The sequence below is a fragment of the Vipera berus genome (genome assembly GCF_964194415.1).
Source record: "Vipera berus genome assembly, chromosome: W".
NCBI lineage: Eukaryota > Metazoa > Chordata > Lepidosauria > Squamata > Viperidae > Vipera > Vipera berus.
Window position 1 is genome coordinate 54,258,756 of NC_138210.1, and position 15,465 is coordinate 54,274,220.

Here is a 15,465-nt window from a genome sequence, read left to right on the forward strand (position 1 = left end):
AGATACAACAAATCGATTCAAACTGGACTTTTAAAAGACTGCATCATCTAAGTCAGGAGTAGGCCACCTTGGCTCTTTGAGGACTCGTGGACTTCAACTCCCAGAATTCCTGAGCCAGTTGAAGTCCACGAGTCATAAAAGAGCCAAGGTGGCCTACCCCTGATCTAAGTTAATATGCTATGGAAGTTATGCAGGGATGCCAGCATATTATATTGGGCGTACTATAATAATAATATATCACCTAAACACCATCATCATTGACAAAATCACCATCAGTCAATTGCAAAAGGCAGCTTTGCATGGAACAGTTTATATCCTGTGATGATACCTTTAATATCATCAAGCAAGAATATTTGCCTACCCCGTCGTTGGGAAGGACTGGATAAAGATGCCAAACCTAGTCTAAATGTCTGGCTGTGTGATGATACATAATAATAACAAAGTCAAGTTGTTGGTCACAATGCTGTGATTGAAATTCCTCTCTTTTTTTTAAAAAAAAGGCAGAGCTTAAATTGCACCGTTGCTGTTCTTTTTGTCCATATCTTACAGACATCTGACTGCAGCTGAATATTCAGTGGCTTTCAGTTGTGCCCCCAAATACAATTCCAAATTAATTCACAATTAATATTGCCCATCAAAGAACTTCAATTTATGGCAAAAAAATTTCTGAGAAAACTTTCTCAGGCAGTTTTAGCTAAAGATTCATGAAATCTGGTCTAGTAATTCAAGAAAAAAAGAAATGATTTCAATGAAAGGGCTCACCCCCTGGTATTATTCTGTAGAACCATTTTATTGACTCTGTACCATCCGTAATAATTTTATTTTATTTTTATTTTAATCCCATTTATATCCCGCCCTTCTCCGAAGACTCAGGGCGGCTTACAATCTAAGCACAAATCAAATGTGCTTAGCAATAGCCTTCATTCTATGTATATGCCTGCTTATTAGGGCTTTCAGGCCCCCCCAAGCGGCATTATTACAAAGTCAGCTTATTGCCCCCAACAATCTGGGTCCTCATTTTACCTACCTCGGAAGGATGGAAGGCTGAGTCAACCTTGAGCCTGGTGGGATGCGAACCTGCACTAATTGCAGGCAGCTGGTGTTACTTAAGGAGGCATTAGCCCACTGCTCCACCAAGGCTCTATAAGGTGTGATTTACCACAAATAGCATCCCACTATGATGATGTACTTCAAACATTTATTTAGTTTTGCAAAAAAACTGAACAGGGCTTTCTCTGGAAAACAAAAAGCATAATTCCCCCCCCCAAAATAATAATAATAATAATAATAATAATAATAATAATAATAATAATAATAATAATAATTTTGCCACCGTTCTCCCTCGTTCCCCAAATACAGCAAAGCAAAACAGCCAACTTTGACTCTGGTAAAAGAAACGGGAATGGTCCTTCCTGTCTCCATAGAAACAGAGGTTATCTTCGGAACAAATTGAAGAAGTGAAGAGAAATATCTTCCATGCATCTTTATTTCTTATATCAGTGTTTCTCAATCTTGGCAACTTTAAGATGGCTGGACTTCAACTCCCAGAATCCCCTAGCCAGTATGGTTGAAAAACTCTGCCTTCCTTCATCAAAGCAACTTGGCTTGCAGTCCTTTCCAAGACTCATTGATGCATTAATCCCTGTTAATCCAAGGCAATACGTGGATTTTGAGGAAAATCAGCACAAAATAGCAAAGTCCGATGTAGTTTTCTTAGTGGCTCATTTCTATAAGGTAGTCATGAGAAACAGTGTTTCTCAATTTCAGCAGCTATGTGGATTTCAGCTCCCAGAATTCCCTATGTTCACGTGACTGCTTTCAATTGTTTTAAACCATCATCATATATCCAGTCTCACATTCTGGAATTCAAGAGACACTCAGTGGAAAACAATTGTTTCAAACCGACAAAATAAACATTGTCACTTGAGAGTGGCTAAGGTTTCTAAAGCAGACAAAGGATGCTAGTTAGGCATCAACATATAAACTCATGGTGTAGACCTGTAGTTTCTTGCAACTTTCTCTCCACTTCCCTTCAGAAATTACTCTTAAATCAAGAAAGTTCCTCCTCTAAGTGGTTTCCCTACACTGTCTGCGTGGGCCTTCTCTGAGCGGAAAGCTGCAATTCATATCAGCTTATCAGTTGGACTGAGCTCTTAGAAATATTATTTATTGGAAAAGTTGCAAGAGCTATTTTTTTAATGATGACACTTAATGGGAGGGAGGGAGAGAAAAAATGAGTTTTGAAAATTCTGCCTCTCCATTGATCTCACTGTTGTAAATCTTAGCTAGTTAACTAGCAAGATGCTGGATGGAAATTCATCTGAACAAAAAGTATTCAAGTCCTACGGATCCTTTTCAGGTTCCCCAAATGATAGGTTAAGAATTCACCTGTGGTTTGGGAAGTTAGGTTGGTAACCCTATCATTCTTAAAGGACTTAGCTAGAGATTGTATTTTTTTGGTGAATATGAAGGGTATGCAAAAAAGAAAAAAAAATCGAACAGGTAAACCAAATTGCAAGATTCTTTTGTTCTTTTTATGCTCTTCTAATTTTCTAACAGAAGAATTGTAATTTTTTGTTCTGGGTGGAACTTGGCTAAAGTTGGAAATTGAAATGAGATTTTGTTGTCTGACCTCAGTGTGAATTTACAAGGCTTTCAAGAAACAGGTCTTCTTGTTGAGTTAAAAATAACTATTTGTAAAAACTGGGTTTTAAATACAGCCCTTTATCTTCCCTCGATTTGTTGTTAGTGTCTCAGTTCACGAACACAGTTGTCTCTCATTCATCAACAGAGCTCTTTTCTCACAGTCCCCCCTGGCTCCCCCACCCCAAATTCAAACAAGACAAGCACAACTGGTTCTATTTACAAGTCACAAAACAGGGAAGAAAAGTGTGTCCAGAAGCTGGAAAAATAGGGTGGGAGGTAGAATGGGGAAGATTGATTCTTTCCGCCTCTGTCTGTAAAGGTTGTAGAGTGAGAGAAAGAGAGACTTTGATTTTTCCTCTGAAGATTTTAGGAAGTATGGTCACTGGTGCTTCTCTTTCTGATGCAATATTCCCAAGGCTTTTTGGGCAAATCTGGGATAGACAATAGGATGAAGCAGGCTCCCCCGAAGATCAGAATTACTCCTGCAGACACTGCACAAGCCACGGACCAGGAATACTCATATTCCAGTGGGATGGTCTCATTGGAGGTGATCAGACACCGGACCGATTGTCGGAAAATCTCCAAAGTCACCAACACCATCAGTCCTGGAAGGGAAATAAAAAAGAGAGGGATGTAGGAGAAGAGCAGGCAGAACTAGTGGGTGGAGTTAAACATGTCATCAATTTATAAGTCTTGCATCACCACAAGAGATCCAAGTCCAGCCCATGAATTTCATTGACCCTTATTTAGTGCCAATTTTGTGTTGACCGTTAGTTGACTAGATTCTTATCTGTAGTTTTGAATAAATCTATGCGGCAACCTTGCGAAGGCTCCTGATTCTTTATGCCTGACAAGAAGACAGTGTAGGGCAGTGTTTTTCAAATGTGGCATCTTTAAGATGTGTGGATTTCTGGAAGTTGAAGTCCATAGGCCCTAAAGTTGGTAAGTTTACAAATCACTGGTGTAGGATGTTCCCCTTGAGACATATCCAGCTGTGAACCAAGACCACAAACAAGCAATATAGGGAGGAACACTGGATTAAGCTGGACCACTTAGAAGGGCCTTGTGTGGCTCCTTTTATCTATCCTTAGGTGGATCTGTGGCCTCCTTATGTTTTAAGGCAGGGATGTCCAACCTTGGCAACTTTTAAGACCTGTGGACTTCAACTCCCAGAATTCCACAGCCAGATTGGACACCTCTGTTTTAAGGAATGTCATGGTTAAAAGAATATTCCCCCCATTCCCCCCACTCCATCTACTTCAGGAAAGAAAAGAAGGTTCTGCAGAATTCATACCTGATATTATAAAGAAGCACGATGCTGGCTTCAGGAGGAACTCAACTCCTTTGCTCAGGGCCATTGTGATGCAGAGGGATCCCATGGCCATCAAGGTGATGCTGAGGAGGGACACAACGGCTGCCGTGATGTTCAGTTCTACGCAGTGTTGCCAAGCAGGGGAGAAAAAGTCATTTCATTCCACCCAACATTTCACAGAGGAAGACAGGGCCATACTGGCAGGATAACTTGTGCCCTACCTCTGATGTTGGCCAGCAAGAAATCATCAATATCTAGAGCAGTGTTTCTCAACCTTGGCAACTTTAAGATGCATGGATTTCAGCCTGGGGAATTCTGGGAGTTGAAGTCCACACATCTTGAAGTTACTATGGGTGAGAAACATTGTTCTAAAGTCGCTGCTTCCCTCTTCACGTGTTGACCACCAAGTCATAATTCTTGTTAGCATGACTACAGCCAGGCATAACTGGAGGTATCAAGTTGGTGAAGGCCATTTTAGAGCAATACACACTGGCATGAGTATCATACATAAATGTGATGCTCAGGGCTATAATGTGAGCAGTTATTAGGTATAGCTCAGAAAGATGTGGATTTAATAGCAATGAGAATGGAAGAGAGAAAGCAGTGGAGTCACAAGTCACATACCAACACATACACTCTATCTATCTATCTATCTATCTATCTATCTATCTATCTATCTATCTATCTATCTATCTATCTATCTATCTATCTATCCATCCATCCTCTCTCTCTCTCCATCTATCATCTATCTATCTAGGTCAGGGGTGTCAAGCTGACGGCCTGCAGGCTGGATGCATCATAGTGAAACCATGCCCACCCCATTGCCGGCAATGGCAAAAAAAGTCACGATACATCACGACACATTGCATGACGTTGTGAGTTTGATCTAGGTAACGGTAAAGGTTTCCCCTATCTAGTCATGTCTGACTCTTGGGGGTGGTGCTCATCTTTGTTTCTTAACTGAGGGAGCCAACATTGTCCAAAGATACTTCCATGGTCATGTGGCCATCATACCTATTTGCCGAGGTGAATGGAACATTGTTACCTTCCCACTGAAATGGTACCTATTTATCTACTTGCATTTGCATGCTTCCTAACTGCTAGGTTGGCAGGAGCTGGGGAAAGTAACAAGAGCTCACCCTGTCACACGGCACTTGTGTCTCGAACTCAGGCTGTCAGCTTCCCAGCTGGCAAGCTCAGTGTCTTTAACCACTGAGCTATCACGTCCCCCCACTGCCTGCCTGCCTGCCTGCCTGCCTCCCTCTCTCTCATTATCATGTATCTAATCTAATCTATTTCATCTGTCTATCATCCATCTATCTCTCTGTCTTTTGGGGATATAATCATATTTACCAAAAGATGAACAGCTATTTCTTCTCAGTCCCAGCAACCTTCAGTGTAATTTGAGATCTTTTGAATAACACCCTGGGAGCATTTTTCATGAACATTTAAAGATCTTTTTTGATTGAAAGCTGCAGTTACAACCCTAAAGGAAAGCTGCAGTGATTCACTGTTTGAGATTTTTCAAAAATGTAATGACTAAAAGAATGCCCAGATTTATTGGGTGGTGGAGTTCTTAAATTTAATCCATGAAAGGTGGTAGTAATTGATTTCAACATAATTTGTAACAGGATTATTGAATTGTGACTGTGCCATTATCAACTCAATGTTTTCTATAGTTAGGAGAGCTATTTATTTATTTATTAAACAAATGCATATAGCCAACTAACACACACAGTGACTCTGGGCAGTGTACAACATTAAAGATCCTCAGTTAAAAATTCACAATTTAACAATTTAACCCCCTTCCACCCTTTAAGATGACAAGGTGTTAGTACATTTGCGCATAGAAGCACCAACAAATTTATTTTTACAAACATTAAATGCCCATTCATTTTCTGATTAGCTGTAATTATCTGGGCCTTTGCTTTTTTATGTTTGCGTAATGATTCGGACTTCCATTTCCATAGTCCCCAGCCAACATGGGTGACAGTCTGAGAATTATGGGATTTAGCCCAACACATCTGGAGGGCATTTAGGATGACTGCAGCAAGAAATCTAGATGAAGCCAAGTTAGAAGCAGGAGCTGCAGAACCTGGAGAGCAGAAAAATGTTTATTCTCCAAAGTAACTGCTGCATAGTTTAAGAATTTAATTCAGAAACAGAATAATGTTTTTTTCTGAGATAATAATAATAATAATAATAATAATAATAATAATAATAATAATAATAATAATAATAAGAAGAAGAAGAAGAAGAAGAAGAAGAAGAAGTAGTTGGAAGGGACCTTGGAGGTCATCTAGTCCAACCCCCTGCTAAGGCAGGAAACCCTATACCATTTCAGACAAGTGGCTGGCCAGTCTCTTCTTAAAAACTTCCAGCATTGGAGCATTCACCACTTCTGGAGGCAGGTTGTTCCACTGGTTAGTTGTTCTAATTGTCAGGAAGTTTCTCCTTAGTTCTAGGTTGCTTCTCTCCTTGACTACTTTCCATTCATTGCTTCTTGTCCTGCTTTCAGGTGCTTTGGAGAATAGCTTGACTCCCTCTTCTTTGTGGCAGCCCCTGAGATATTGGAACACTGCTATCATGTCACCCCTCACCCTTCTCTTCATTAAACTACACATACCCAATTCCAGCAACTGTTCCCTATATGTTTTAGCCTCCAGTCCCCCAATCATCTTTGTTGCTCTTCTCTGTACTCTTTCTAGAGTCTCGACATCTTTTTTACATCGTGGTGACCAAAACTGGATGCAGTATTCCAGGTGTGGCCTTACCAAGGCATTGTAAAGTGGTATTAGTACTTAGATTTTGATAAACATTTTCCTTGAGACCTCAGTTGCCATCTGGAATAAGGTGGTGGCAGTAAAAATCTCTGAGGGAGATGGGTGGTTGAGAAATACGAAATATAAGCAAGCAAACAAACAAAAGTTTAGGTTGGATTGCAGAATCGTAGCATGCAGACTTTTGGCCTGCTTGTTGTGCCATTTCCCCAAAGTGCTTTTTTTCCAAAAGGTAACTGGACTTTTTTTTCCCCCAAAAGGAAACTGGATTCCAAGAATGTCCAGTTATCTTTTGGAAAAAGTACCTTTGGGGCAACGATGACCTGGATGATTGAGACTTTCCATAGACATTTGTTGTGGCTTGTAGATAAAGAGGATAAAGCAACAGAAGAGACACCTAGATCCCCACTGGGAGAAAATTAGGAATGGATCTAACCAGACATAAATAAAAGCTTTTTGTTAGAGCTTACCACGTGGTGACAAGGGTGGCAAAAAAGGTTTATTTCTCCACCCTTCTCTTCTACACATTGGCCAGTAGCCTTGTGCAGGGAAATCTAGATCCTTCTAGACCTGGAGCATCTGCAAAACCCCCGTGAGAGCTATTCAAAACACCCAGTAGATAACATTGTTCCGATTCACTGTGAGTTGGCCTTCAGCTAGACCTGAAGTCCTAAACAGTTGGCTGAAGCAGTCTTGTGATGTTCTCAGAGATGAGTTGGAGTCTGTTCATCCTGAGAAAATGGATATGGTCCTTGTAGCTGTGGGTCTGGCCAACTGTGCATTAAATCCCCGCTCTTCCTGGTTGCTTCAGACCTCTGGGGATGCAGGGATAAATGTGTCTTTGAGAAGCGGGATGGTTCCACCGGTTTTGAAAAAAGATAGTGTGGCGTGCCTGTTCTTCAACAGGCCAGCCTTGGATCCAGTTGAACTGGGCAACATTCATCCAGTCTCCAATCACAGGCTCGGAAAATGTAAATGTTACCAGTAGCCCATACTCAAATTCTGGTTTGAGTAGAGAGAACGCAGCATGTTCCACCCATGTTAGAGCAGCAGGTTAGGATTGTGTCAATCGTTTAAAGCAGGATTTCTCACTTAGCAACTTTAAGATGCATGGACTTCAACGTTCAGAATTCCCCTATCATCCCAAGCTGGGATGTCCATATATCTTAAAGTTATTGACATTGAGAAACGCTGCTTTGCAAGTTGGTGAGATGGCTTGCTCCTTTCCCCCTCTGTTCTGCATGATTCAGCATGATTGATGGATAATACATGGCCGATTCAACAAGAGAGATCCCTTAGAACAACGAAAATGTGATGCTTTGTCCTTAATGGTGGGTTTGAGGACAACTGTGGTGTAGCCCCCTCATCAGTTCAGACAGCCCCTCTCCAAACCTCCTTGAATCAGCATAGGCACCAAAAACCTTTCTAATTTCAAAAGTATGGGATGCAGAAGCTCTCAATTGACACACGGACGGACTGTAGCTCCTTTCTTTCCTGCCACACAACACTTCAACCTGAATGCCTGCAATGGACTTACCCTTTTTTGTAGTCCTCAGGAAGATGTTGGCATTCTCCCCAGTGGTGAAGAATTTGAAATAAGAACAGTTAGCTTCTGAAAAGAAAGAAAGCATTTATCTCGTTTGTCATTAAGTTATACCACAGGTGTCCCAAAGGTGCTTTTTTTCAAGAGGCAACTGGACTTCCTTGTTTCGCTTCTCATCCAAGAAGCTTCTTCAGCTCTGACTGGATGGTGGGGAATGGAAGGATTTATACTCCTTGCAGACAGCTGGTCATTTGCATTCTTTTAGAGAGTTGCTGAGGCCACTTGGAGCTGAAGAAGCTTCCCATCCAATCAGAGCTGAAGAAGCTACTTAGATGGGAAGCGAAACATCTTCAAGGAAAAACAAAGTCCAGTTGCCTCTTGAAAAAAGCACCTTTGGGACAACCAGCATCTGGATGACTGAGAGTCTCCAGAGATTTATGCCACAGGTCATTGTCAACTTAGGCTATTTGTTTAATAACTGTTCAAAGTTATGGTGGTGCTGAAAAAAGTGACTTACAACTGGTCCTTGCACTTCCAACTATGACACATCCCTATGGTCACGTCTCCATGGTCACGTGATCAGAATTTAGGTGCTTCACAATTGACTTGTCTTTATGACGGTTGCAGCATTCCGAGTCACATGATCACCATTTGTGACCAAAAGGGCTTCTGACAAGAAAAGTCAAGGGGGGGGGGGAAGAGCCAGATTTGCTTAACAACCACCGTAAAAAAGGTCTTAAAATCGGATACAACTCACTTAACAACTGTATGGCAATGGACAGTTGGACAGTTCCAACTATAGTCATACGTCAGGGACTACCTTACTATATTCCTCCTCCTAATTTCTTCAAATTATCTCAAACAAAATTCATTTCTCATAAATCTCTCAATATTTCTTCCACTTTAAGTACTAAAAGAATAAATAAATCAAATCCTGGTCCAAAAAAGGACATTATGTTTTTGTTTTGTTTTTTTTTCTTTCCAAATACTGGCTATACAGAACAGTTCTAGCAAGGAAACTTAAGAATTTCTATGAACTTAAGAAAATCACCTCAGGATGGGCCCCTTTACTTTGTCTGGGGAAACGCTTTGCCATCCCATGTAGACTAGCATTAATCTCCTTCTATAATCCTTTTCCAGTGTAATTCCTTTTGCCTTTCCAGTTTCAGAAACAGCCACACTCAGACCTTTCTGTTGGACTGTACTGGAGGCTGTTTCTGACATCAAATTTCCCCTCTGAAATAAAATCTCTTTCTCAGGGACCACAGAATTTCTGCCTTGGTTACTATTAATAATTTAATTACTAACACCATAACGTGCTATTTTTGTATGCCTTTCACGCCAAATAAACGTTGGTATAAATCTTTGCCAAATGTTCACGATAGAAGCATTAAATATCAAATATATGCTGATAGAGTAAAACAGTTGCACAAGATAAGAAGCACGTTTTAACTGAAGCCCTTTTAAGATAGAAGGAAGGAAGGTTGCATGCAGTACTAGACAGTAACTTGATTAGGTTTTATATTTATAAGACCATTTTAGTTGTATGTAATCACATGCACTTTTTCTGTGTTTTAATGAATGTTTCATGACAGGAAATATTTTTGTATCAAAATCTATATTACAATTTAGATGCAGCAAAGTTGAAGCAAAGAACTGTGGTTAACTTGTCATTATTTAAGCTATTTAATCAAGAATACTCTTTCACTGCAATGACTGTAAAACTGGAAATGTGCATTTCTTGATTTCATGAAACATTTGTCTAAAGTTTAAACCCTGAAAACAGAGAAAATGCACTGTTTAATTTTATATTGAATGATTTTCCGGATTTAAAGCAAATCAGTTTAGTTGCCAAGAAATTGTAGAGTTTATAAGGTAAATTAAATACTTTTGAATCAGGATTAAAATAGTGAAAATACAATCAGTTTAGATATATTGATAGCTGACTGCAGGGGTGAAATAGATTTATAGATAGTCCTTGACTTACAACTACAACTGGGACCAGAGTTTCCATTGCTAAGCTAGGTGGTCGTTAAGTGAGTTTTGCTTGATTTTATGACCTTTTTTGCCATGGTAGTTAAGCAAATCACTTCAGCTGTTAAGTGAATCTCACAGTCACCAGTCTGGATCTGAATCTGGCTTCCCACATTGACTTTGCTTGTCAGGAAGATCACAAATGGTGGTCACATGATCCTGGGAAGCTGCAACCATAGTAAATGTCTACTGGCTGCCGTGTACCCGAATTTGGATCCTCTGAGTGGGGATGGTGCCATGGTTGTAACTGTGAGGATCAGTTAGAAGTTACTTTTTTCAGTATCATTGTAACCAATCTGAACTCTTATGAGTTGTAGACAAAAATAATTAGATGACAGCATGTTACAGAAAGCTTGCCCATTGTACTTATATGATTTAATTATTTTAACTAAAGATTCCTGAAGTAACCTCTTGGCAATTTTCTCTTATTTCTCTTACAGTTTTCAATTTGGGGAGACATTACTTAACAAAAAAAAATGGAAGAAAAGAGAACAAAACAACAAAACATTTTAATATGAGAATTCCTATGCATATGCAGACAGATAATAACCCAATAATATCATTTTGGTTTCAATAAAGGATAAATGTAGTACTCCGTGGATTGAAGAGCTGATATATTTTGTGGCTTATGAATCAGGTGCTTTCAGATGTAAATTATGTAAAGCGGTTGCAATTAAAATGACAACTGTAATCCTACTGTATTTCTGCTGGCGCATGCTTTTTCCAAGTTGCCAACAATTTCTTACAGCATTCTCCTTTACATCATTATATATTATATAAAAAATTGCTGCCTGCCAGATGTTTCTGCCACAAAAAAGCATGTAATATTTGAAAAGAAAACACTTTTTCCTTTTAAGCATTCTTTGGCTTTGTAGACTGACATGGCCACCAGTTTCTTCCTGGATATCTGCAATGCACCAGCTGATTTTGCAGTCCTAAGAACTAGCAACTTGCTCTTGATTTCCCCCCCCCCATAAAATAAAAATATTGTTCCACAGACACCATATAAATGAAAGATAAATATGTGTGTGTATACATACATTATGTTTACAGTATATATACTGTGTGTGTGTATATATATATAGTGTATACAGTATATATATACTGCTCAAAAAAATAAAGGGAACACAAGATAAGACATCCTACTATTAAATACAGTACATTGTGTTGTTTAAGTGTTCCCTTTATTTTTTTGAGCAGTATATATATTGTGTATATATATATACTCAGATAAAGGGTATGACTAACTGATGAGAACATAAATGAGTTCGAAATGATCATCTTAGCCTCCCAAATTCTTTATTAGCAATTTGAATAATTTGCACAAATAATGAGCTGTCATAAGTTGACTAGTTCCTGTGGATAAGCCCTGAGCCGGGCCAAAACAGGAATGAAAGAGTTAATTAGCAAGGTCCATTCAAAAAGCCTTGACAAATACTTAAACATACATTTGCCTTGCCTTCCAGCTAATATAAGAGAGAAAGAACCCCGTGGCTCAGGAGGTTAAAACACTCCCTGATATACAATCAGCCCGGGTTCGAATCTCAGATAAAGGGTATGACTAACTGATGAGAACATAAATGAGTTCGAAATGATCATCTTAGCCTCCCAAATTCTTTATTAGCAATTTGAATAATTTGCACAAATAATGAGCTGTCATAAGTTGACTAGTTCCTGTGGATAAGCCCTGAGCCGGGCCAAAACAGGAATGAAAGAGTTAATTAGCAAGGTCCATTCAAAAAGCCTTGACAAATACTTAAACATATATATATATATATATATATATATATATATATATATATATATATATATATATATATATATATATATATATATATATATATATATATATTTGTGTGTGTGTGTGTGTGTGTGTGTGTGTGAGAGAGAGAGAGAGAGAGAGAGGAGAGAGAGAAAATAAGGGTAGTACCGGCAATGAGAATGAAGCTGCTGCAGTTGCTAATCTCTCTCTTTACATGTGAACCAATTTACAAACTTTATTCAAGAGAGATGCAATTTCTGGAATTTGGCAGATGGAGCACAGGGCTCAGAGTCCTTCCCCCCAGATATTCTTTATGATTCATGCCTTGAGCCTCATCCTTTCCAAGTTTTGTTTTTTTGCATGACCTAGTGAAGTGGATTTAATTGTGTCCCTAAAGGAAAGCTTGAGCAATAACTGCATCTTTTTGAACTGGAGAAATTCCAAGTAGCCTCAGGGTGACAAGTCCTCTGTGGGTGAAGAGCGGAAAGACAGAAAGAAGATTGCACTCAGATTAACTATGATTTAAAATTGTAGCATCCTCCCAAAGCAGGATTTCTTGCCCAACCCGGCAGATTTTTGCCCAATGTAAAAATTATTTTTATGGGCCTTGGATTGGTGAGAAAAGATACCCCCCTTTACACAGCATTGTAAGTTAGGAGCTGGATGGCTGGAGACAAAGCATTTGCAAAATGGCAAGACTTGATAGCAAGGAAGCTGTGAGAAGTTTAATCCAGGAGGAAGTAGAGACTTGAGAAATGGTTTATGCCATAGGGCTGCCAGCAGAGAAAGCATCAAAAAAGTCATGATGGCAGCCACAGCCATGCAATCTAAGCTCCGCCCCCTTTTATGCCATCTTTATGCCATCATCCTCTTGACTGTGCATTCACCCCTCCCTGCAGAAACCCCTGAAAAAGCCATCCAGTTTTTACACAATATTGACAATAGAGAAATTCTGTGACTGACGTGAGGTCAAGTCCATGTCAGAGCCATTAGATGTGCTAATTACAGGTAGTCCTTGAGTTATGACCACAAGTGAGCCCTAAGTTTCTGTTGCTAAGTGAAACATTTCTTAAGTGAGTTTTGTCTCACTTTACAACCTTTCTTGCCACAGCTGTTAAGTGAATCATTGTTAAGTTAGTAACACGGTTGTTAAGCGAATCAGGCTTAGCCACTGACTTTGCTTGTCTGGTTGCAAAAGGTGATCACATGACCCTGGGACACTGCAACTGTCATAAATATGTTTGAATGCATTTGAACCGTTCGACGTAACTTTGAATGGTTGCTAAGTGATTAGTTGTAAGTCAAGGATTACCTGTACAGAGAGCTGGACCAGCTCAGTCAAAGGCAAGGATGGCTCTTTTTATGAAGGCATATCAGCTATCAAGTGGCCCCCATTCCTTTTTGGCCAGGTGATGCTCTTCTCTTCTGCCCAGCGCAGTAGCCCATGGTGGTGTCCTACCAAAGGCACTCAACCTTGTCAGATTTAGAAAGAGTCCTTCCTGAACTCAATATGGTGGACAGCCAGAAACAGCCTTTCTCTAAAGTCATACCAAGTCATCTGATAAAAAAAAATCACTGGTGTATCTTAGTCATGACATAGATTAGCCAAGAGCTCTGGCATTCCCTCTGAAGTTACAACATTCTTGCCTTTAAGCCATAGAGATACATTCATGGATACAATTTGTCTGTTTACATAACCAATCTATAATCTGGATCTTTTTTTCCCCTTTAATTCAGATCTTCCACCTGTTAGAAATTCTGTTTATATAAAGCTATATAAAGCTCCACACAGAGCACACAAAGAGTACAGTCACCATGTGCTTTACTGCTCAACTACATAACTGTAACAGGAAACTTTACTGAGAACAAAAGAGCATAAAGTATATACCAGTGATGGTGAACCTTTTAGAGATCGAGTGCCCAAAACCCGCCCCCACCCTGCTTGCTGGCGAGGAGGGGGCCACGGTGGGAGGTGAGGCTGGAGCAACTGCGCGCGTGCCCACAGAGAGGGCTCTGAGTGCCGCCTCTGGCACATGTGTCATACATTCTCCACCCCTGGTATATAACCTAGATCCAAACCTGTAAATACTGCCATCTACTGTCTGAATACTACTGTAGTTGTTGCATAGAAATACATTCCATCAATGACATCACTTAAGTTCCTTCTATGTCAGTGGTGGAGAACCTTTTTGGGACCGAGTGCCCAAACTGCAACCCCAAACCCACTTATGCATTGCTGGGTGCTGGGGGCATGGCCACTGAGTGGGCAATGCTCCAGCGACCCGATCTGGGCCTCAAAGGCCTGCAAAATCGGCCTGGGGGGAGCGAAATCGCTTTGCAGCCCTAGATCTGGGCAGCAGAAGCATTTTGCAGGCCTCTAATGCCCGGATCGGGCCTCTGGAGCATCGGAAAATCACCCCACGGCCATGGATGCAAACTCCAGAAGCTTTGAAAATGCTTCTGCTGCCCAGATCGGCTGGGGGGGGGAGCGAAATCGCTCTGCAGCACTAGATCTGGGCAGCAGAAGCATTTTGCAAGCCTCCGATGCCCGGATCGGGCCGCTGGAGCATCATAAAATGATCGGCCGGGGTGTGTGTGCGAAATCCCTCCAGAGGCTTACCTGGACTCGTGCTGCAGCTGCCTCCACCATCCAGCCTGGATCCACCCAGCTCTTGCAGCTGCTCCCTGACTCTCAGTACAGAGAGCAAGAGCACAGGACCACATGGAGAGGGGGCGGGGCAGCCTGGCCCCGCCTCCCTCTTGGGTGATGGCATGCGTGCCCACAGGGATGGCTCTGCGTGCCGCCTGTGGCACAGGTGCCATAGGTTCGCCACCCCTGTTCTATGTCTCAAGTTTTTGGTATGGCTTCCTGTCATTCTGAAGTGGTCAACACTCCAAAACATTAGTTGATACCCTAAAAATTTAAAATATTTCCTCATCTAGGAAACAAACAAACAAATCTCAGAAAACCAGGCCCCAAATTTGAAAAAAGTCATTGCATTTTGCATCCTGAATTGTGATCTCTCTTATTCTTTCAAAACGTTAAGCATGACCCTTCCCAAGCATTTATCAGGGCATTGACAGGGAGTGATCAAAATCAAGATGGTAGTCACAACTCCACAATTAAAGCCTTTCTTTCTGAACAAACAGAAAAAAAGAAACTGGAGGAAGGCATCCAGTTTTGATCCAAAAGGCATCCAGTTCTGATCCAAAACTCCTAATATGTTTCAAATGGTGTTTTTTGTTCAACCATAATTCAAAAGGAATACATTTTATAGTGGGTAGCCTCTCTTGAAAGTAATAATCCATAGAAATAGCTTCTCCCCACCATTTTTTTTTAATCCAAGTGTGAGTCAACTAACACATTTGTACACATTTCCAGCACAGA

The 15,465-nt window shown here is 40.5% G+C and overlaps 1 protein-coding gene across 1 annotated transcript in view; it reads right to left on the minus strand.

Annotated features, from left to right (window-relative positions):
• Positions 1 to 784: 784 nt before the first annotated feature.
• LOC308676092 (voltage-dependent calcium channel gamma-6 subunit-like) overlaps positions 785 to 15,465 on the minus strand; it is a 47,490-nt gene continuing 32,809 nt past the window's right edge. The window contains exons 2-4 of the mRNA XM_081341815.1: positions 8,276 to 8,350; positions 3,941 to 4,078; positions 785 to 3,251 (exon numbers count right to left, since the gene is read on the minus strand). Coding sequence (XP_081197941.1) covers positions 3,013 to 3,251; positions 3,941 to 4,078; positions 8,276 to 8,350 — 452 coding nt within the window. The 3' untranslated portion in view covers positions 785 to 3,012. The remainder of the gene's footprint in view (positions 3,252 to 3,940; positions 4,079 to 8,275; positions 8,351 to 15,465) is intronic.